At 46.0% G+C, this 23463-nt stretch overlaps 1 protein-coding gene across 3 annotated transcripts in view; it reads right to left on the minus strand.

The window, feature by feature from the left end:
• Positions 1 to 23463, minus strand: part of TRPC7 (transient receptor potential cation channel subfamily C member 7) — a 126927-nt gene that overhangs the window by 14883 nt on the left and 88581 nt on the right. For all 3 annotated transcript variants that reach the window (XM_074313552.2, XM_074313551.2, XM_019740210.3), the window contains 3 exons: positions 20617 to 20850; positions 16483 to 16747; positions 1165 to 1360 (listed from right to left, as the gene is read on the minus strand). In XM_074313552.2, the coding sequence (XP_074169653.1) occupies positions 1165 to 1360; positions 16483 to 16747; positions 20617 to 20850 (695 nt within the window). The remainder of the gene's footprint in view (positions 1 to 1164; positions 1361 to 16482; positions 16748 to 20616; positions 20851 to 23463) is intronic.

The following is a 23463-nucleotide window of genomic DNA, read 5'->3' on the forward strand; positions in this document are numbered from 1 at the left end:
ATTACTAGAATTGCAATTGTTGTGTCAAAGGGTTAGTGCGTTTTATTTTGTTTTAATTTTTAGTTTTTGATTTAATTTTATTATGAGCAAAACAATAAGATGATTTCTAAAGCATAAAAAGATGTAAATAGAAAAGCGTTCTAACCCCATCTCTCAACAGGCGCCCCTGCTGTGTGTTTCTTGTGTACCCTTTCAGAGGTTTTCTTTTTTTATCAAATGCTTATACAATCCAAAAATGCAGTCCCTTTTCTTCCCCTGACATGAGAGAGTGCACTATCCACATTGTTCTGCAACTTGATTTTTTTCAGTTAACACTGTAACAGAAAGTCTTTCCAAATCAGCATATAGATACGATCTTCATCCTTGTTTAAAGCTGCACAGTATCTTACTGTTCAGACGCATCATAATCTATTTAACTAGATTCCTGTTAATGCTCGTTTAGTTTGCTTTTAATTTCTTGCTGTGCCAAACAAGGTTTCAATAGCTTAAGGCTTGTGCATTTTAGATTTTGATAAATTGCCTCCTGACACTGTCTCGACTCTCTTCTCTGTTTGGCAGATCTGTATTAGTCTTTGAATGGCCTTGAAGCATCACCTCTGTCAGCTTCCTCCCCCCATAGCCAATCATAGTCTCTGCTTTGCACTTGCTGCACCTGGGGGGACTTCTCCGGGTGCGCGGGACCCAGGGCATCGCCATTTGTTGACTGACGTGTCCTTTTTTCTGAGTGGACTGAGTTCTTTGAGGGCACGGACCATGTCTTAGTCATTTCTACATCACCTGTGCCTAGCACAGGCTTTGCATACAGTAGCTACATCTGAAATATATGTGACAAGCAGGAGGGAATGTGGGCTGAAAGGTACAGTCCTCCTGATTTGCCATGCGTCACCCGCATGCTGTCCTGAGGACACAGGCGGAAGAGGCAAGATGCCTGGCCCCGGTCCTTTCTGCCCTCGTCGGGCCGTGCGCTGTGTGCTGCTCGCTCTGCCATGTGGCAGGTTGACTGGAAGTGCTCTTGGAGCAATCCAGGAAGGGAGCCTGTTGTTTGCTGTTCTGGCTTCCGATGTCACACAACACCTGGCTTCTAACAGCATTACCGTCATGGCCGAAGATGGCCGTTGAAATTAGACCAAGGGGGAGAGAGTGTTTTCCATGAACTGGCCTTACCTCAATTTCCTGATACGAGTTGTTGATCATGGCGATCAGCATGTTGAGCAGCACCACCACCATGGTGACGTTATAAACGCCGTACAGGACATAGCCGATGTTCTCGATGAACTTGTGGTCGTACTTCAGCACCACCGAGATCACTTCCGACAAGCCGAAGATGGACCAGAATAAGGTTTTGAAACTTTCTTCCACCCTACAAGGAAACACGCAGTCGTCTCAGGCAGCTGGCCTCAGCTGACACTTGTCACAGGGAAGTTGCCATTCCCCAGACGTCAGTGGTTACCCTGGAGTGGGGCTGGGGCTGCCTGGTGGTGCCTGTATCCTGAAACAGTGAGACATTCAGATTTCTAAGGCGACTTTGAAAGAGCATGAGGAAGGACAGGCTCTTTCTTTTTTCCATTCGATCCGTTTATTGGGACTTCTGGCTGTGGTTTCGTTTTTATCTTGTAATTAATTAAACATTTAAAACTCAACACTGGGGCAAATGCTTGTTCTTATATGTTAGTAGCTTCTCAGAAGCACTCTCTTCCTTTGATAGTTTCTTGAGTCTCTTCTCAGACTACCTAGCCCCACGTGGAGGGGAAGAGGATGGTGTCCTCTGATGGACACTGGTGCCTGGGGCTTGCTTGGCACTTGGCACAGAGCAACTCAAGCCTTGTGACCACCTCTGAGGTGGGCTTGCTTATTACCTCCATTTTACAGAGGAAAGCACTCCTGCTCAGAGCTTTAGGTGCCCTTCCCAGTAGCACTCAGCTGGAAAGAGAGGTACAAATCCAGGCATGTCTGAGGTTTTCAAAAGTGTGGACTTCTAACCACTACGCTTACTCTGGCTCTGAGGAGTGAGGCCAGCCTCATATACCAAGTCCTCTAAACTGGGACTGAATTATCATGAATGAGAGTTGTGAGTTTAGCGTGTCCGTGTTGTTCAGATTAACCAGGTGCCTGCCCAAACCCCATCTGCAGCTCACTCCAGGTAAACATAGCATGTGCTTTGAGGGAAGTCCGGGGAAGGTCTGGCTTTTAGGACACTGCTCTTTGGCACTGTCCTATGAGACTATGCAGTTACCAAAATACACTGGTTTGAAGAGTAAGATCCAGGCACATTTCACACTCTGTGCTTTGTGGCTCTGACCCTATATCTGGTTTTTGACATAGAATTCAAACAGAATGCTGGATTTTGGTTGGGTGGTTCAGATATACACATACTCATATGCCCACAAACGCTCACACATGGGAGAGCTGAAAATACACGTGTATCAGATACATGTGTATCTGATAATATCTGAATGGTTAAGTGGTTCTTTTAGTTTGCATCCCGAGTTTTGGTACTTTTACGAGAAATCACTTTCTTTTTTCTCTTTAACATTTCAGATTTTCAACACTCACCCACAAATGGCCAGGATTAGCTAGAGCTCAAAAAAAACCCCCAGCATTTCTTAAGGATTGGTATTTATTTGACAAGATGTACAAAAATACTAGTATTTGTCACTTTGGCTAAAAATTTCACTGACTTGCATGCATTTTCAGCTCTCCCATGTGTGAGCACGTGTGGGCGTGTGTATGTGTGTGTCTAGCCAGTTGTTTGGTTCATTTTCTATGCATCCCAGCCGGAAAGCTGGAAGTTGAATTGGGTTTTTGTGGCTATTATTTGTTTTCAAACTATGAGTTTGGAATATTTAATTCCTTTCAGTTTTAGCAAGAGGGAATTTCGCTGGGGGGTTTGGAAGTAACCACTGGGTACCCCGCCATTATTTTAGCTTCAGTTCCTGATGCTATTTCTAGAAAGGGGGACAACTGTTTCCTCATGCCAGATGCAGTTTCCATTTGTATAACAAAGATCGCATTCAATGTGGGGGCATGGTTCACTGCGGGTATTGTCTTCCATCAAGAAGCAATCTTTCAGTTATCCCCCTAGTGGAAGGGAGCAGTGGCAGACAGAATCCCACACCACTGGATGAGCCCCAAATCCCAAACTGGAAGCAGACGGCAGGATGTGATCTCTCTGACAATTTCCCCCCTCCTAGTGGGATCAGATGAAAATCGAAGGACAATCTGTCTGCCGGAGGGGCTGGGCAGATAGGAACTGGTCCAGGATTATGCACTTACCATGAACAACCTAAGAAATGGATAATCCATGCGACTGAGGAGCATTTTATAGAAATTCGTCTTCTCTTTCTTAGCTTGGAAAACCCCACAAACCTTTGGCTGACACAAATGAAGCAAGCAATTATAGAACACATCCAGGGAAACCTTCAGAATTTTGATGAGGAAAAATGGCCTAGATTCAGCAGGTATTTTTTTGTCTCATTTGCGTCTTGCTATGAATTTTGCCACTAAGCTCTGATTTATCCTTGGTGTTTCAGTTAGGCATTCTGTGTCAATAATGGGAAGGAGGCAGAGCTGGCCCATTAAGCAGTATGTGTTCTAGTAAAAGAATATTTACAGATCCCTAAGCCTGCACCTTTGCCCCGTCTCTTCCACACCCTCCCCACTCCCCTGCTGAGGCTTGCAATGATGAGCTGCTCAGTTTGTTGTCTGGCTGCTACACAGTCTTTACACGTGTTTCTGTAGCTTAAGGATCAGCCTCTGGACTTGAATTTGGCCATGGCCTCCAGGAGTATCCAATTATAAGAGGCCCAGACTCCCTGGGATTGCCAGAGTGAAAGGGGCTGCCTCCAGGGCAATAACTCTGAGCACCTGATGGCAGGAGGGGGTCTTAGCCAAACTGTGCATTTTTAACAGTCTCTTCCAGGCTCTTTGGGAGGACCTATAGCCCTTGCTTCTCTTAACTGGGGGCAAAATGAATTGTGGTGAGAAAGACCTCCTTTAAAGAAAAGCCGGGTCCGTTGGCTTGAATCATCCAAAATGGCTTCAGCACTGGGGTCTCTTAGGTCTTTCATTTTGTATCCATACCCCTTCACGTGAACAGTTAGTGGACTAATGAAATAGAGTAATTTTGTTGTCATGCCTCGGAGGGGACTTTACAGGCTGAGTTATGCCCAATTAGCTGGGCTCAGTGGTAAGCAATTCAATCTTTTATCCATAGCTCAAACCATATAACAAAATAAATTCTGAATGGAATTGAAGAGTTCAATGTTTAAAAATTACATGATCAAAAAAATAGAATACAATATTGGTATTTATATAATCTTGGTCTGGGACAGGTTTCAGAAACTACAAAGGGGAAGATTTGCCCACATAAAACATTACTTGTACTCGTATAGATCAAAAACGTAAGTGAAAATATAAGACAAAGGACTAATGGAGGAAAGAATTTGTATCTGCAACCCCTTTGACAACTGATGATGTCTTCCTTACATAAGGGGCTCTTATAAATCATACGAAAATGACAAACATTCTAGTAGAAAGAAAAAAGGGGGAAAATCTTCCATGAAAACTTGATATTTTTTATGGTGACAAGAGCTCCACAATTAACTTGCTATGCCATGCTCAGGGCATCTTCTGGTTTAATATAGCAGGAAATAAATGAAACTTGTCCTCACTGCCCTGAGTGGGAAAAGACTTGTGTTACCTTGACCTTGGAAACCTATAATAATATATTCTCAGAGAGAAGGCTGGCCTTGAATATCAGTCAGTAGTACATTACTAATTTCAAGAGCTTGGGCACTGGAGCTAGCCCCCATGTCTGGTGAGGTTATGCTCTCTGAGTCATGTACTAATCATCACCAACAATTTTCACGAGCTACGGGACCCAGGGCATGGGGCAGAAGACCAGTCGCTGTGGAGGTCTGGGGTTGTCTTTCAAGAAGAAAGTATCTTGCACTTGGCTTCCTTGATATTCACTATGAAGCCACTTGTCTTGCAAAAAGCCCCACTGTCAACTAGCTGATCTCAAGGCTCAATTGGGGGTTCTTGACAGACAGGGATGGCGGCCACTGGTTCCACATGCTCCTCCCACACACTCTGGCTAGCTACAGAGTTTGTCACAGATTCCCTCAGTTGTGTCAATCACAGGAATCTTCAGAGAAGGCTGAGGGAGTAAGAACAGCAAAGGTGCATGACTGGCGCTAAGTCCCAGCTATACCATGGAGTGGCTGTGTGAGCTTGGGCACGATACAAAACCTGTGTGTCTCAGTTCACTCATGTATGAAAGGGAGTGTTATTATTAAGTTACTATGGAGATTGAATGAGCAACCTATGTGGAGTATCTAGTAGCCCAATAAGTGGTAGCTATGATTTTTATTCATTTGTTTATTTGCCAAATATTCACTGGACTCTGACTGTGTGCCAGGTACTGTCCCAGATGATGAGGACACACTGCTGCCCAGAACATGTTTCTGTCTTTTTGGGGGTCCCAGCCTACAACAAGCCCACTAGGGTGAGCGAATGCTACAAGCACGTAGGCAGGGATGCTCCATTCACCTTGCCTCCCCACAAGCCCATACAACCCTATCGGCCCCCAGGTGCTTCCACACGGGGCTGAATGCCGTGAACGTTAATAATTCAGCTGCTTATTGACTTTTCTGAACCAGCCTCATTTTCCTTCCTATCTGCAAAAATCATCACCAACCCTTGATTTCATGCAAATCCTCTTTCTGATTTCTCCAGTTCTTGCTGTCTGTCAATATTTGATTGTTGGCTGGCAGTGGAAGGGACTGAAATGTCGTCAGTAGGCCACCCTAGCATAAGAAGTGGTCCTAATGAATAAAAGGGGGAAAGTGTCTGTGAGTGATGTTGAATAGATGGTGATTCACCCTCCTCTTCCGGGGCAGGGTTGTGTGTGGGGGAAGGTTGGGGCTGATTTGTCAAGCAAAAGGCAGGGAAGAAGTAATCAGTTCTCCAGCAGGTCTGTCTTGCTTGCATAATGGGACTTTAATAACAGGTTGCCTGCAGAGGCGGTTGTGTATGGGGCTCAGGGAACAAACTGATCAACAAGGTGAGGGTTGGGGCAATTGCTATGAAAATTGCTGCTTCTTCAGAATGCCATGACACTCTCCTCCCAGTGTCATGGAATTCTATGCCCCTACCCCAAACTGTTAGGTTCCGATACCTCCCCAAATCTGCACATAGCAGGCTAAAATTAAGCAGGAGAATCAGCTCCTAAAAGGCAGTTTAAGTTCAGGAGATAATAGCTGGCGTTGTGCTCGAGTTATACTGAAGCAGAAACAATGCTCGCTTGCCATCTGAGCTGGGAGATGGAAGAAGCTGCTTGGAATATAGAAAGGCCCGGTGTGTGTGTGGGGGTGCCAGGGCGGGGGACTGTGTTTCCTTAATGCCCAGACCGGGGCAATGAGAACAGTAAGACCAGGCTGGAGGAAGGGCAGGGGAAGAGAGTCAGATGTCTGAGGAAGTCCGAATCTCGTCCCTGCCATGCCCTGCAAGTTCGTGCCCTCTGAATCACCTCTTGGTTTATCTTGGGTCCTAAAGGAGGAGTTTGATCGTAGACAGTCCAGAAGTGGAAGGGTCTGGCCCCAGAATCAGTGCCAAGGAACTGGGATGCACAAAGCCTGTGCAGCCCTGATTTATTCAGCCTGAGGACCAAACTCTCCTCCCTGTAGCCTGGTTGCTCCTTGAGGGCAGAGCTGTGCCCTCTTGAGACTCCAAACCTAGTACAGCATCTGGCTCAGTGAAGGCTCTCAATAAGGTCAGTGTCTGTTGAATGAACAAGTGAATCTCAGATGCACATTTTGGCTTCCTAATTCCCCATCCCGGTGTCGAGGTGGGGCTCTGGTGAGGCAGTCAGAGTACAGGCTCTGAAGTCAGGCAAACCCAGGTTTGACTGTGAGCTTTTGGCCAAAGACCTTAGCCTCTCTGTGCCTCTTTTTTCCTAGCTGTAAAATGGGAAAACAACAATCTACTTCATAGGGTTGTCATGAGGTCTAAATGAATTAATAGAATGCTTGTGAAATGTATAAAATACTGCCTGGCACAACAAATATGCAATAAATATTACTATTTTTGTTATTAGTATTCATTCTTCTTTCTTCTTTCTTAACTGCAGTAGGCTCCAGCATCAGGCCAGAAGTCTCTCGTAGCCTACAATCAATTCTCAGAGTCACCCTTTAAAAATATAATCAGATCCCGCCCCTCTCTTTTAGTGGCTTTCCATACGCTAACAGTTGAGTCAATTACCTCGCCCCGGCCGCCAGGCCCTTGGTACTCTGAATCCTTCCCACCTCACCTAGCCCCATGGCTCCTCTCTCACGGCAGCATAGTGCTCCCACCCCACACGTCTCGCCTCCCCTTGCCCGGGAGGCCCTTCCCCCTTTCTCTCCACATGACCACCCCTCCTCATTCTTCTCACACTTTAGGTTTTAACTTAATTGTCACATGCTCAGGTAGGCCTTCTCTCACTGCTGCATCTGAAGGAGGCCTTCTTCTAACTACTCTTTTGTATAGTGGTTTCCTTTCCTAGCTCTGGGCATGGAATCTGTAGGTTTCATTTGTCTCGTAACAAAGAAATATTTTGCCTCTTGTCCTTCTTTATAGCAGGCCCTGCACGGGGGTCACATTCCTGCTGACCTGCCCTCTGCTCTGCCATCAGTACCCAGAACAGCTCCCGGCTCACCGTAGGGATTCAGTAAACATTTTTTTGGTCAATGAATGTTTGAATGCTGGGAAACTGAGGCACGAGGTTAAGCCAGCTTGCTTCAGACCCACCTAACCACTGTCCCTTTTGATACATCTCTGGAGCTAACCCTGGGTGGTCCAGTTTCCTGTCACTCTTTTCACTTTGAGGAATGACAGTTTACACCTTATTTCCATCCTAGAACTGAATTTTCTAGTAAAATTTTCTGGTGAGGAAAAAAGTAGGAATTTTTTCCCTTTAGGAGGGTGACGGTCAGTCTGAGAATGAGGTGGATGACTTGGGTGGGGGTGGGTGGGAATGCCTGGAAATGTGCAGTGAAGACATCATCCAAAAAGCACATTTTCTGTGTATCGTCGTCTTTTTCCTCAGAACTCTGTGGGCTCTCAGCCTGTTCCAGATGCTCACAGGTACCAGGCTTTTAAAATTCATGTCATGAGTACCCATGAGGAAGGGGTATAAATAAGCATTATATGAGTAGGTTAGTAGAATGCCTGCTGTAACAGGCACAATCATTCTTCTCAGGGAGCCCAAGAAAAGATCTACGTTTTTATCACTTACTGGAGAGTTATGCAAAGATGAGAACTTGTATTAGACCCAAACTATTTGTGTTTTTTTTTTTGTTTTGTTTTTTTTGTTTTTTTTTTTTGACTCAGAAAGGCCATTTACAGCTGCTGAGCCTCCCTGAGTTTCATCCTTGGCCCCATCCTTGACCCCTGCTGTGTCCTCCATCAAGTCTTGGACCTCTCGATGTTGGTTTTTCCACACGAAAATGGGCATAAGAAGTTCTCTCATCCCTCCAAATCCTTATGCCTAATTTGAATTTATAAGGTGAAGGGCAAGATTATAACTTGCAAAATATAATTATGATGGTCACACTTCTGTATCAGAGATGCCCATATTTCAGCACGGACTGACCTGGGATTCTGGGAAAATCTGTCCTCTGTAAAGCCCAGGAGGGGCGGTAGGTAGGCCCCGGTCCTCTGGTGCCACATGGCGACCTTTCCCTGGTTTCTCTCATTGCTCAGTTACAGCGAGTCTTACAGGGGAGACAACATAATTCGGCATTGGCTCCCCAGCAGGACCCCCTCTGCAGCCATCCTTCTTGGGGGTGTGGCCCTTTGCTGTCAGGAGACGCCTCCTCTGGCTCCTGGCTTCCTTCTGGATGTCGCTGGGTTTATATGGCTCATCTGGCTCTCCCCGTTTGTCACTTCCTCGAGTCAGAGAAGTCTCAGGCTCTTATCTTACGTTTGCAAAGTACAACACAGCACTTTTAGCTGAAGAGCCCATTTTATTCCTTCAGCAAGTGTCTTCCTAGCCCTTGGTGCTGAGCATGGGTCCCTCCTCAAGGCCCTCCTGCCCCTCCAGGCCCTCAGGACATGGACTTTATCCAGATTTCTGGGGAATGGATCTGAGGGTTTGCCTTCAGCTCTGCTGGGTATGGGTCCTGGAAAAGGCCAAAGCCCCTGTCCCTTTCCCTCAATCCCAGGGACCTTGCCCTCCTCCCCGTCTTACTCTCCTGACTTGACTCCTCAAATCCTCTTAGGGGCTTCCCAGTGTGACAAGCCCGAGAACATTCTCCTTCCCTCCCCCGCCCCCACGTGGCATTCACTGCGTCCTATCCTCCCTAACCTCAGAATCCCTTTTCCGTCACCCTCCCTCTCCCTACTACTCCCTGAGTTCAGGCTTGTACCCTCTCTCACCAGGCTTCCTGCCTAAGCCTCTTAATGGACCTAGTGCAGTTCCTGTGGAGCTGTCTTTCTTTCAAGTTCCCTTCCTTAAAAACATTTTCTCAGTTGGTATCATGCTCTCATTCCTGTGACTATTTTGCTTAACATCTGTCTTCCCACCCAGTCTGCAGGTTCCGTGACTGGTTTTGCTCTCCATAAAATCCGCAGCACAGCTCAGGCCAAGCCCGGGCGTCCTCCGCTCACACCCCACCCCTTCCCACCCATCCTTCTTCACACAGTCGCCACAGCACTCTCTGAAGGCAGAGCTCATCACCTCTCACCATTTGGGCCCCGCTGGGTTATCCGATGTCACCCTCTGCCATTTCCCCAAGCTCTTGCCTACTTGCATATCTTTTTTTCTTTTTACAAAAGTGTATTCTTAAATATACAAGAGGCTCTAAGAGAACCCTGCATTCCAGCTAGAAGTGGCAACAGATGTTATGGCAGGGACTCCAGATGTTTAGACAGGAATGGAATTAAGGATCACTATTGCCTTAGGCACAAGAGATAGTTTGCTTTGGGAAGACTCTTAATTCCACCCCCTGGCCTTTATTCTGAGCTCCTTAAATTTCTTCTCTTTTTGTTTCTGCTTGAATGTGTTATCTCATCTATCTTCTTGGTCTGCTTCTTGGGCTGTTTCAGAGGCTTCTTCTTGCTACCGTTGTGGCCAGACATGGTGCTTGCTGTCTCTTCCCCACTCCCTGCCACCGGAAGTAGCTTCTTTTTTATTTTGGTTGAGAAATTTTTGTGGTTTTATTGTATCATGAGGCATTGAAACATCTGAACAAATCAAAATCTAGTAAGGCAGTAAGGCAGCTGCTTTCTTCACTTAAAAAAAAAAAGCCCTTCTCCTTTCCACCTTGCACAGGCTGGAATGCCCTCCTACCCATCTTCCAAGACCCTCTCTTTATGGTCACTTCCTCCATGAAGCCTTCCCTGACCCTGACAGACAGTGTTCAGTGCTTCCTCCTCACTGTGCTGCCCAAGTACCCATTGACGCTGATCACATGGTGTAATAGCTGATGCTTTAAAAAAAAATCCCCTACTTGTTTATGAGTTTCTCAGGGTTGGGAGAATGGTTTTATTAATGTCTGTGACCCCAGAGCCAAATACAGAAGTTGGCATGGGGTAGCTGCTCCATAATCTTTGTCAAATGAATGAACACACTTTGGAAGAGAAAGCAGCTTTACCCAGGGGACAAACATAGGCTGCATATTTAGTGCTGAGATGTGAGGTTCTCACTGATAATCAAAATCTGAATTTAGTATGCCATCCTTAGACTAGCCACAGGACAGGGACTCAACTGTGAAAGACACTCAGCTTCCACCTCAGAGCATAGAACCTGGGGTGGGAAGTGGGGGACTCACTCTGGGGAATTTCAGGTCAAAGGGGGAGGGTGGGCTTGGAGTCATGCAGATCTGTGTTCAAATCCTCTTCTTGGTTCTATGATCTTGGGCAAGTCCAGCATTTAGTTCCCTGAGCCTCAGTTCGCTGGTAGTAATATGTCTGTCATTCCACTTTGTGGATCAATGACCCTCCGGTGGGGTAGGTGTAGGTGGCGTCTCACGGAGCCTCTCCCTCAGCTCTAGCGCCCCTTTAGGTTCACTGGAAGGAGGAGCTGGCTTCTGAGCTGCAGGCTCTGCTGCGCTGGGTGGAGCTGAATCAGGGCCTTCTGCCCCTGGTGAGCATATGGATAGCTCTGTATATAGAGTGGGGAAATTTTCCATAACTGTCATAGAAAACAGAAGCTTCTAATTTTGTCTAGCACCGCTGAAGCGCCTTCCATTAGAATGATTCCTGGGGAGACAGAATAACCTTCAGGGAGGTATTATTTTTGATTAGAAAAGTCTCAACCCAGCTATGCTAGGAAGTTGCCTCCACCACAGCCTGTAGAAAAAGATTGGCTGGGATCATCTTTTGAAGGTCAGGGTCTCCAATCAGAATTAAGTGGGTGAGGTCAGGTTCACCCAAAGGGGAGAGACCAGGAGCCCATCGGAGAGTCTTTCACGTCCCTGCTCTCGGTCACCTCATCACCCCCAGCTCCTCCCATTCTTCTCTGTGTGGCTGTTCTGTCATGGCCACCAATTAGACGGAGTGTAGGGAAGGTCACCCTTTTTCTATGCATTCTCACCCAGCTGTATTTCATTAGTGAGCCAAGGACTCTGTCTCCCTTTTTCTAACACTGTAACTAGAGTGCGGCAACCCCAAGGTTTCCATACATCTCGAAGCATAAAATCTTCGCTTTAAGAAATATATGCATTCCAGCAAAGTTGGTTACAAAGCAAACCTCTGAAAAGTAAATCCTATTTGTCCACTGACTTCCATGACAAAATCCAAGACATGTTCCCATGTAGGACAACCTTCCTAACAGTAGAAATTGAGAGCTTGTCTTAAAGATCTTCTGAAAGAAAGAGTATTCTCAGATGATTTTCTCTGCACTTCCTCACTCCCATCTTGGGATATCTTGATTTGATGCTCCTGGAACATAATTCGTGTCTGAACACCTTCTCTTCCTTCCTGTTGGTCATTTGCAGTTTCTGATAGAACTGACTCGGAGATGATGAGCTGCCAGCGGGTGCACTATCTGTCATGCCCAGACAGCCTGCTCACCAACCAGTGACCCGTGCAACACGTCCCTGCTCCTCCCTTCTGGTCAGCCTTCCGACAGGGCAGCGGCTCTGAAAAATGACCCAGGCCTTTGAGAGAACCCTTGGTTCTGAAGTACAAGGAGGCTGAACGTTGGGAACTGCTCATGGGATCTGACTCTAGAGCTGGCTCCCCACTGGGTCTGGCTACCTAGTCTGACTGCACAAGGCCTGAAATTCTACCAATAAGATACTCTCTTAGGTTGACAAGCATTTGTTTTTTTTTTAAATGCACAGAGCAGGGAGCGGTCTCCATCTCCCCATTTGAGTAAGGATAAGGTTGAGTCAGATGAGTATTTCTCACTTTGTGGTCCGAAGACCATCTGAATCAGAACCCCTTTGGTGCCGACTTCCAGGCCCCACCTGGAATAGTAATTAGATTCTCTAAAGGGGGGGGCCTGGAAGTCCCAAGGTTAGCCAACTCTCCAGATGACTCTCGTGTGCTTTGAGAACCACTGATCTCACTGAAGACTGTTCATGCTGTTTGTTTATTCATACCATGGGCAGAATTAGTTCAATCTGTCTATTCTAACCCCTTCACTGAGGTCTGCAGGATGGAGGGAATGGGAATTTGGGGGTGGGGAGGGAGGTATGTGATTCTGGAACCAGAACATGATAGGGGTTAGGGCAGGGCTTGGCTGGAGGTTGGGGATCTGCGGTTGGTAGAGAAACCTTTCCTTTTGTCCCAGGATATAACTCAGTGGGACATAAGTGGGACGGGCCTTTGCGAGCTGGCCTGGGACTGCACCCCAAAGGGTGAACAGGGCTCCCATGCAACAACTCTCCGTTGGTTCCTAACAGCTGACTTTCACAGTGGACTCCTGAACAGTCTTCAGGAACCCAAGCTGTCCTTGAACATGGGCGGGGGGAGGTCAATGATGGGGGAAGGATCCCTGCAGTGTGCTCCAGCCAAGATTCCCCTCTTCCGACTCTATAGAAACAGATGAGGGGATCATCGTAGCCTGTAAAGTCAAAATCCCTCAGAGAGAAGGCTCCTTGTGGGTGGGGCAAAGGGAAGATCCTGTGCTGGGCAGGTGGCCTGGGCATGGGCTGCTATGAAGCAAACCGTCACCTGAGAGGGGTCATTTGTCTTTATTATTAGCATAGCTGGCGTTCAGAATAACTCTGAATCCCCTAAAGCATGAGACTCATTTATCCCAATGTGGCTTTTTGCTTATCAAAGAAGCTCTCTTTTGGGTTGACAAGCTCCAGAAAGCAGTCAAAAGGTAAGAGATGACATTTACAAAAATCCATTCTTTCCTTTCCACTTCACTGCTCTATTGACTGTTTTCTTGTTCAATCAAATCCTATTCACAGATGCTCATCCCATTTTAGGAGCTGCCAAGGTGATAAATATTCTATCCATTCTTCACTGTGCTTGCTGCTGCCATGACATCTTCTCTTCCCTTCCCATCCTGGAGGCCGGGGGTCCTCTTTGCTTGGGTCCCTCAGGTCTAGGAAGTTTCCATTTGGTTCCCGGTGCCTGGGAGAAGCCAGTTGCTTTGCCCCTTTTTCCTGCTTTCCCCTTTTCCCTATAGATTAGCTGTGCTGCATCTAGCTGAGAGTTGTGGCCAGCTCAGCCCTACTCTTAAGCCGTGACGTTTTTCATATTCCCAAGTGTCATAGCACTGACCTTCTGAGCAACTGTGGTTCAGTAGTATGGAGTGATTGCATGGAACCCCCAGGGCAGTAGAAATGGGACAGATTCCCGGTCCATTGCTTACCCTATGGCCTTGCACTTGGCTTTGTTTGTCCTGTTCATTCCCTCATTCTTGTTTATGAAGCATTTAGTGAGCAATATTGTGTGCAAGGCATAATGCTACACTGGAAACACAGGCTGGACACCAGGGCCTGGCCACCAAACGTAAAAGCCTTTGTTTATTGACTGACATCTTGACTGTTGTTCAATAAAAATGCATTCCATGCCGAGTGGCTACATTTGGCTTTACCTCCAGCAGATCTACAGCCAATGTGCTTTTGGGTGGTTCAAGCTGATTTCATTCCTGCAACCTGTGATCAACCTGAGTATTGGAGGGGTATAAAGCAGCCTAACTGATTTCCTCATGTACTTGGCCTGATCTGGCGGACAGTTTGCAAGCTACGCCCCTGTCCAGCAAGCGTCCTATAGGGGTCAAATCAGTCCCCAGGAGTCTTTTCTTGCAGCTCATGCTCCCTCCTCTTCCTCATTCACCATCTCCGTGGTGCTCACCAGCATTCGTTGAAGGCTTATTGTATGCCAAGCACTGTATTCAGTCCTCTTTCTTCTGAGTGGATCCTTACAACAATCCTATGGAGCTGGTCATCTTAGTATTCGCATTTCAGAGCTGGGGAAGTTGAGGCCCAGGGGGTTTAAGTAGTTGCCCAAGGCCACACAGCCATTAAGAGGAGAGCTCAGACTGAAACCTGGGCTGTCTGAGGCGTGGGGTGCTGTGGGCTGAGGGGCAGAGCCAGGCGTGCCTCAGATGCATCTCTCAGCTCTGGGCTGGGCATCTGTCCTCTGTGAACAGACACTACTTCTTTGCCCCAGAGGACAGCTTCTGTGGTGCAGCAGCCCAGGGTCCCACGCTTCCTGGTAATTCCACATGGGTGGGGCTCCGCTGTCCTTGGTTCTGAGCTGAGGAGCACAGGGCTCCCTGCACTTGATTCTTAGAGACACGTATCTTCCCTTGATGGCTGATTTCCCCAGAAGAAGGGTAAGGTGAGGCCCTGCTGCAAGGTGGGAACTGCTCGGGAGCCTGCGTGGCTGAGGCTCAGCCATTTTCACTGGCTGGAAGACAAATTCCAGGCCATAGAGGGGTTCCTGGGGACAAGTGGTAGGAAGTGCTTAGCTCTGTTGGTCCCCGCTACTGTGCCTATGGCTGGAGACCTGTGTTTCCCCTGAGATTCTGAGCAGGAGCTGGATGGAGGCGGGGGAAGTCCTGGACTAGGAGGGCCTGGGGTAGGGCCTAGACTGGGAGCCCTTCTGTGCTGCAGGGAGTTTATATAACTCCCTCATGGATTCGAGAAGGTATTTATGAGCAAGGTGGGAAGTCCTACTTATATTTTACCTGTGAGGACACAGAGGCTTGGATAAATCCAGTGACTTGGTCATCAGTAAGGTCATCCTGTGTCAGGATGTAAACTCAGGTCTGCCAGCTTCTTCTACTAGACCACTGCTCGGTGCTACTCATGGCTCTTCAGGAGACTGCCGGGCATCTCCACAGAGGGCAGGGGCTCCGGGGCTCCCTGGACACAGGCTCAGTGAGCTCCGGCACCACGTCTGTGGGTAGGCTATGCCACTGTCCTGCTCTGCCTGCAGCAGCTACTCCGGGAGCCGGCTGTGAGTCGGCCTGACAGTGCCTCCTGTCTGTGTCACACGCCCCTCACCTCCCTTGCCTGGGCCTTCCCTGCTGCTGCCGAAGCTGCGGACTTGCTCGGTGCCCATGCACAGACGCTGGCTTGCCCACTCAGGCACGGAGAGCTACTGCCCTGTACCCACTCGCAGACCTACCTCCCATGCTGTGTGGATATGGCTTCCACGGGGCTGCCCTGGAAATGCAGGCGACTTAATGTCCTGGGGAGTGAATCTGACTCATGAATGACGGCAGATGGGAAAGATCTGGCTGATTAATTCTCGATTGCTCATCCTGATGGGCTATTCTGAGATGTGCTATTTCCACAGTCTCCCTGGAGAAGTCCGTCACGTCCAAGTTGTATGTTTTGGTAGATGGGGGCTAGGTCAGCAACCTGTATGTGCTTTCCCTCCTCCACACTGCTCTTTCCTTTTTCCTTTACTCTTCTTTTATTTGCGTTGCAACTCCCTTGCGCCATTAAAGTGTTGGCATGCAAGAGTTGCCCAGAGCTTTGCATTCTAGGTAACGCGGGCTATGCCAGTGATGATAGTGGTGATAATAGTTCTTTCCATGTATTGAGCATTTACTGTGTGTGAGCTATATCGGCTCATTAAATCCTCACACTGTCCCTGTTGTAAGGACTAGAGTTGGTGGAACTGTAACAGCTATATATGATGTCAGAGGGGTAGTAGATGGGGGGAGGGGGTTATCACTCTGTGAGGGGGGTAAATGTCTATTACATTGTTTTGTACACCTGAAACTAATAAAAGAAGAAAAAGAAAAGAAAAAAGAAGGTACTGTTGTTATCCTTACTTTAAAGATGAGGCAATTAAGGCTCAGAGAAATTAAGGAACATGCTCATGGCCACACAGCATGTCAGTGGCAAAATGAGGATTGAACCCAGCTCTTCTTCCAACTTCGGAACCCAAACTCCAAACCACCCTTGAATAATGTTGTCTTTAACCTTTAGAAATACCAAGGGAACCTGAGTCTCTGCAAGAAACTCCCAAGAACCCCCGGGAAGCCCATAGAAACCCTCAAGGGGGCCCTGGGATACTCACGTTGTAAACGCTGGGTTGTACTTTGCACCTCGGTAGTAGGAGTACAGATTGAACATTCCAATCATGAAGGCCACGAATACCATGATGAAAATGACCATGAACTTGAAGATATCTTTCACCGTTCTCCCCAGGGAGATCTGCAGGGGCCCAAAACTCTCGTTGGCCGGCAGGATGTATGCGATTCGAGAGAAACTCAGCACGACAGCTATCGCATACAGCCCTTCTGATATGATCTGAGGGTCTGAAGGCCACCACTTGTCCCTGGCTAAAAGAAAACAATCTGGATTACTCACTGGGGACAGGATTTGCTCTGGAAGAAAACCCAGTTAGGCATCTTTAGAGGTCTCTAAATTCATCACTTGCCATTCCTCCCTTGTCTTGAAATTAATCCCAATAAGCTGAAGGTGCCACCCTCCGTCTTGGAATGTGCTGGACCATCTGCCTGGAACACTCTTTCCTCACTTCAAGGTCTGCTTCCTTCTGATTCATTCTTCAAGACTGCTCAGCTGTCATCAATTTCAGGAAGACTTATGTGACCCCCAAGGGCTGGGGCAGCTCCCCTGTTCCCTTCTCTGCTTCCACAGCGTCCTGTGTATCCCTGTTATGGCACTTACCATGCTGCTTGCTATTCTGTCTTCCTTACCAGTGTTAGAGCTCCATGAACAGGGGCTTCTCATTTACGAGGAGGTGGTGGGGAGGAGCATGGGATCAGAGTCAGACAGACCTGCAGTTGAAATGGCCTTTCTATACACTGGCTCCATGACTCTGAGCAAGTCAATTAACTTTTTTATTTTTTATTTTTATAGGAGGGCACAGCTCACAGTGGTCCATGCGGGGATCGAACTGGCAACCTTGGTGTTATCAGCACCACACTCTAACCAACTGAGCTAACTGGCCACCCCCAATTAATGTTTTTGAGCCTCATTTGCTCCATCTGTAAATTGGATACAATATCACCAATCTTACAGAGCTATGGTGAGGATGAAATGAAATCATATATGCAAAGTGCTTTGCTGGAAAATGAATTCCAGGTCACTCAGGGATTCCTGGGAAATGGGTCTGGCACACAGCAGGTGCTGATAAATGTTTGTTAAACGACAATCAAACCAAACCACACATTTAGACTAGCCACCAATCAGATCAAGTAAGCTCATATGGGGGCCAGCAATCTGAAGGATCTTGTCTGAGAAAATGCTCCTGGGTTTTGTTCCTCAGGCAGTGTGTGTCCGTGAGAGTTGACTAAGCTAAGGCCCCTAAAGTGGTGACCAGTCACCCAAGTTTGCTAGGATATGACAGCCCTGTTCCAGGTGGCAAGAGTCCTGGGACCTGTCCCGGGCTGGGGAGATGCTTCTTATGAGCACTGGTAAGAGTCTGAGCTGCCTGGGGTATATTCTTGCAGCAGACCAAAGCTGCAAAGTGTTCCTGTTACAGTTTTAATAGTGCAAGGAGCAGCACCTCTCTCTAATAAGCTACCTATTATGTGTCAAGACATGCAGTAATTCTCAGATGAGGGCAGCACCTTCCTCCTGGAGAACTGTGTGGGAGTGTCTGTGGTTGTCACAATCACTGGGTAGGAGTATTATTTGGATGATAATATCCTGTAATCCATGAAAATTGCCTTGCTGAAAAAGCCAATGGCGTCCCTGTTGAGAAATGCTAAGTGAAACTTAAATTGAGAAACCACAGTTAGCCCTTACATTTACATGAGCTGTAATTTTCACAACAGCCCTGTAGAGTAGATACTATTATTGCCATTTTTAAAGATTAGATTTGGGGTATGGGGTCCTTTCCAGAGCCAGGTAAATGCAGATAGTAAGGATATTACATAGCAATTCTTGGCACCGCAAGGGAGATGAAAGAGGGAGAATTTTGTTATTTGCAGAGCTAGATCTGTTAAACAATTATAATAATAAAGAACAGTAAGAAATATTTAGTAAGGGAAGCCAGGCTTCTATTTGTCACAAAGTTTCATGTAGTATCTAAATTACATTTGGAAATATAATAAAATTATAGACTCTATGTTCTCATCAAGGTCATAACTCAGAAGTCTCTGAAAGACAAATAAGGAGACTAAATTATGTTTTCCAATATATCTGTCACCCTCTATGGCTAAATAACATTTGGATAACATGAAGTAGAACTTAGCCTATTCAAACAGACACCAAAGGGAATGTTTTTCTTCCCCCTATAATTTACCATCTTAAACTGCAGCTAAAATAATAAAAGGCACTCCTATAATCTATTAAGAAAAATTTAGCTGTTGTCATACCCTGGTGACCAGGACAGGACTTTTTAGGGAAAAATATTCTACTTAGACTGGTTTGTAAGAATAGTAAAAGCAAACCGTGCTGTGATTACTCAGAACAAGAGATTTCCTTCTTGGAGCTGTTTCTATGAGAAAATTTGCCCTAGCACAACCTGAAAATCTCTGCCAACTTGGTGCTGTAGAGGTTGGAAGGGACCACTGTCTGGCTGACCACAAGAGGGCTCTCTCCCTCCACAATCAAAGTACAAATGAACATAGTGGTCCAAAAGCTTTCCAAGGGTGAACCACAAAAACAAGGGCACTAATGTGCAATACTTTACATTGGGTGAGACTTTAATAGAATCCATAAAAGGAATAGAAGTCACAAGTGGACAATACCGAAGCCCGAAGCATGGAATTAAGAAAAAGTATCCAATACAGTATCTCTCATCTTTCCTTGATGAACCCTGAGCAGCACAGAGGGCAACATGTACCATGAGCGTTTTGCTTTTAAAACGTCTGAATTCGCTAACTAACAAGTGAAGAATGGATGATTTATAATACTACAAGACTCCATTTCTCAATGGAGGTTTCCCTACCACATTTATAGGTAACATAATCCGCATAACACAAGGTACATGGAATATGGGCAGCAATTCAATTATTGCTGTAAGTGGCCAACCCTCTGCAGATCATTGCTGTACCTGATCATGAAGATTCTGTGGTCATAGGAGCCATTGTGGCTTCATCTAACAGGGACATTTGACATTCAAACCCTTCATTCAAACTCACTATCATTAGTGAGTGCCTATGAAATTTCCAGCTAATTTACTGATAACAACAAAATATATCTACTGTTTCTTCTCTCCACTCATCTTTCTTTTCTAGTACAGAAAGTACAGTGTTTGAGCAAGGAGGTAGCATGATAACTGTTACTACTTAGTGACTGTTTAGTATTTTCAGAACACAGTGCAACATTCTTCATATGCAATATCTTATTTAATCCTTAAAACAAACTTTCTGACATATATATTATCCCAGTTTTACATATAAGAAAATGGATGCCCAGAAAAGTTAAGTAAACAAGGTCCCACAGTAAGCTACAGAAGTAGGATTTGAATCCAGGTCTCCCTGACTCCAAAGCCTGGGAACATAACTACTATGCCTTCTGCATGGTTTTCAACTCACGTTGGGCCAGGATCCCTTGCAATCCAAGGCAATCCTGTATTTCTGGGAACACTGTGAGCCCTGCCATGAAAACCTGTTTGTTCATCTACAAAATAGGGATTAGAAAGAACCTTTTTGCAGGGCTATTGCAATGATTGCAATTTATGGTGTAAAATGTCTATAGAATTCCTGGCACTTGGTAGGTCCTGAATAAATGGATGCTAAAACTCTTATTATTCCTAAAATTTCAATCTAGTACTTCACACTGTATGGCTTCGTGGTTTGAAAGAATTACGGTATCAATTAAAGCACTGCCTTGCTATGAGGACATAATTTTAAACTGGGAAACCAGGACTCATCTTTGCACTTAACACAGGGATCCAACATAGAAGGGAAAGCTCCTGGATCCACATCAGAAACGAGATCTTTCTTTAAAAAAAGAAAAGAAAAATCCCACAGAAACGCCCCAAGAGCCTTTCCTAAACAAATCCATCCTTTCTCATACAAAAAGATGCATTTCTTACAGTCACTAATTCCACGCTCTATTCATCTGGTGGCATCGTAGAGACCAGGACTTCCTTTTGAGGCGGAGGACTGTGTCCTCCTATGTTCTACATTCCCAACGTCCTCCCGGTTACAGGCCACAGGCTGCGGGACCAGCCCAGGTAAGCCACGCCCCGGAAGTGCCTGGGGCGGGGCGCGGAGGACTAGGGCCCACTCACCGTAGGTGAAATATGCCACTTCCGGCGGGAGAGACACGTTGTTCAGTGTGTCCTCCGGCACGTGCTGGTCCACGTACAGTTGGGCTTCGCTGGCCTTCAGGAAGGCCATGAGCCTCGCGGTGAAGGAGGCCACGAAGATGGACAGCATCCCGAAATCCAGAAGGTTCCACAGGTGCAGTACATACTCCCTCGGCCCTTCCTCCCAGATTTCCTTGCATTCGGACCAAATCATTCCTGTGGGAGAGGGAGAAGGTCAGGCTCATTTTACAGTTTCCTGGGCGTTGGTGATTACAGGGGGCACCGCGGGAACCGGGGTACAGATGTAAATGGAAACTCTGCGGAGGTGAGGATGTTGGTAGCCAGGAGCAAACGGAAACAGCTTCTCAGGCAGGTTGCGAAGCAGCAAATACTCAGACTGCGAGAAGACTTTCACCGGTGCCTCTGCTTCGGGATAAACCATCTCCAGAAGTGCGGAGCGCCTTCTCGTCCGCTGGTAGATTCTGAGGCAGTGCAGGAGGAACATAGAGACTGACATTATGCAGTTTGAAGAACGGGGAGGTCTGAGGGAATCATCCATTTCTAAGGTAAATGTAAGGAAGCTGAGGTCCAGGTGGGCTTTCCATAAGACTTAGGACCCAGTTCTCCTAACTCCCAGCTTAGAAAGCTTTCCCCTATATTTCTGAGTGTTTTGGTGAGCGTTCGTTTTGCGTTAGTTTTTTACTTACTCTCTTATACTTTTTGAAAATAACTTTTTATAACTGACTGGATTTTAAAGACATAGGTCCTCATTGTTACATGTACAACAAGGTAGAGGTTTGTAAACGAAATGGTACCGGTTCCCCCACCCCACCTCTGAGCCAGCCTTGTAAGGTAGCTCAGCCTAATAATTTGGTGTGTGTCCCTGTACCCATTTCCTGGCCCGTGTGATAGTAACACGTGGGTACTGAGCACTTGAAATGTGGCCAGTTGAATTGAGAGGTGCTGTGTAAATGTAAAATACACACCAGGTTTCAAAGACTTAGTACAAAAAAAAATATAAAACATCTCAACTTTTATATTAATCACATGTTGAAATGATAATTTAGATATATTGGGTTAATTCAAATATATTCTTAATCAGTTTTGCCTTATGTTTTTATAATATGGCTACTAGAAAATTTAAAATTAAATATGTGGGTTGTGATGTGGCTTGCACTGTATTTCTATTGAATAGTAAGTACTATTTTACCTTTATCTTCACTGATTATTAAAACGAAATTGGTTTAGATTTTTAAAAGTTAATTATTGAGTAACATTTTCAGCACTTAATATGTTATTCTAGACACTTATATATATATGTATATATATTTATATTTATATATTTATATATTTCCCCCACCCCCTAAATCTTTGCAACAGCCTTATGAAGTACTTTCTATTATTATCGTGGTTTTACAGCGAATGTTTCATTAGACACAGAGAGTTATAATGTGCCCAGCTCCTGCACTGGCATACTTAGGAGGTTAATGTGGTAAAAGAATGACTAACTCGTCAGTTAGTGAAACAGTCTGAGCTCACTGACCACACACTCCCCAAATGTAATGCTGCTGGCCTCTCGTGGTGTCCCCTGCTCCCGTGCATCAGACACGTCTGCCTTCCCAGGTGCCTCCTGCCTTTCCCACTGCTCCTCCCCCACATTCTTGGCTGTTCCTCACCCAACGTGCATCCCTTAAAGGCTGCTGCTCTCCAAGATTTCAGCCATTCTCATTCTTCCCTCTGTCCTTGACTAAGCGCATCCACCCCCCGGGAGCTTTGGCCTTTATTTCCTTGTGACTGTCCCACGGGTGAATGTCTTCTCCACACCTCAAACCTAAGCACGCTGGCAGATGACCATATTATCTCTGAGCGTCAAGCTCCCTAAAATGCCTGGAGTTAAGGATGACATGAGAAGCAGACAAATGGTCACGGGGGCTGAAGCCTGGCTGACTCGGTCACAGGGCCACATCTGGTGGAATTTGACTGATGACCTGGTCATCTCCACTCCTCTGGGACTCGGCCCAGGGACTTTTTTCATTAGTTTTTCCTTTTCTGGTGAAAACGATCCATCAAATAAAAGGATTTGAAACTAAATGTTTTTCAGAGGACAACAGTAATTTGAGAGCTGCTGTTTGGAGAAGTTGTGGCTTGGTTTGATGAAATAGATTCTAAGATCTGTGTGTCTGTGTCCGATTGGAGTCCCCACGCAGGAAGTATCCCAAAACATTGTAGGACTGTTTATAAGACACCCCTGCCCCCTTGGGTTTTTTTTTTTTCCTTATCAAAGCCTTACTTCTCAGGCTTACCCTTTCAAAATTTGTGTGGTAATTCAGTGAAGTAACAGTTTTCTTAACACTGAAATGTACTTTCATCTGTGCCTGTTCAAATAGATAATTAAAAAATATTAGTAGAAAAACTATTACAGACTGGAAAAAGTAATGATTGTTGCTTTCCTTTACCCCCAAATTAAACTTTCTAACGTCTTAGTGGAACTGGGCATATTTTTTTAGCTGGGCAATAGGAGAATCAGAGGCCATCCCTTAGGGTTATCACTGACTTCAAATTCTGGGGTCAAATTCTAGCCTGGCCACATACTGGGTACTGACCTCGGATAAGTCCCTTGATTTTCTTGGGATTTTGGGGGATACTTTCAAGTGTTAAAAGCTCTGCAAATCTGAAATGCAAATTATTTTCAGAAAACTGACACCTCTGACCCATAGAGTAGCTCCTTATTGGACAAAACAAATCATTTACTCCACGGTCAAATACCCACATCAGTCTTCCTAGATTTGAATCTTAACTCACCCAGACTAATTTAAATTACTCCAAGGC

Source organism: Rhinolophus sinicus, chromosome 5 (assembly GCF_057876585.1).
Source record: "Rhinolophus sinicus isolate RSI-liver-muscle chromosome 5, RSI-T2T, whole genome shotgun sequence".
Classification (NCBI taxonomy): domain Eukaryota; kingdom Metazoa; phylum Chordata; class Mammalia; order Chiroptera; family Rhinolophidae; genus Rhinolophus; species Rhinolophus sinicus.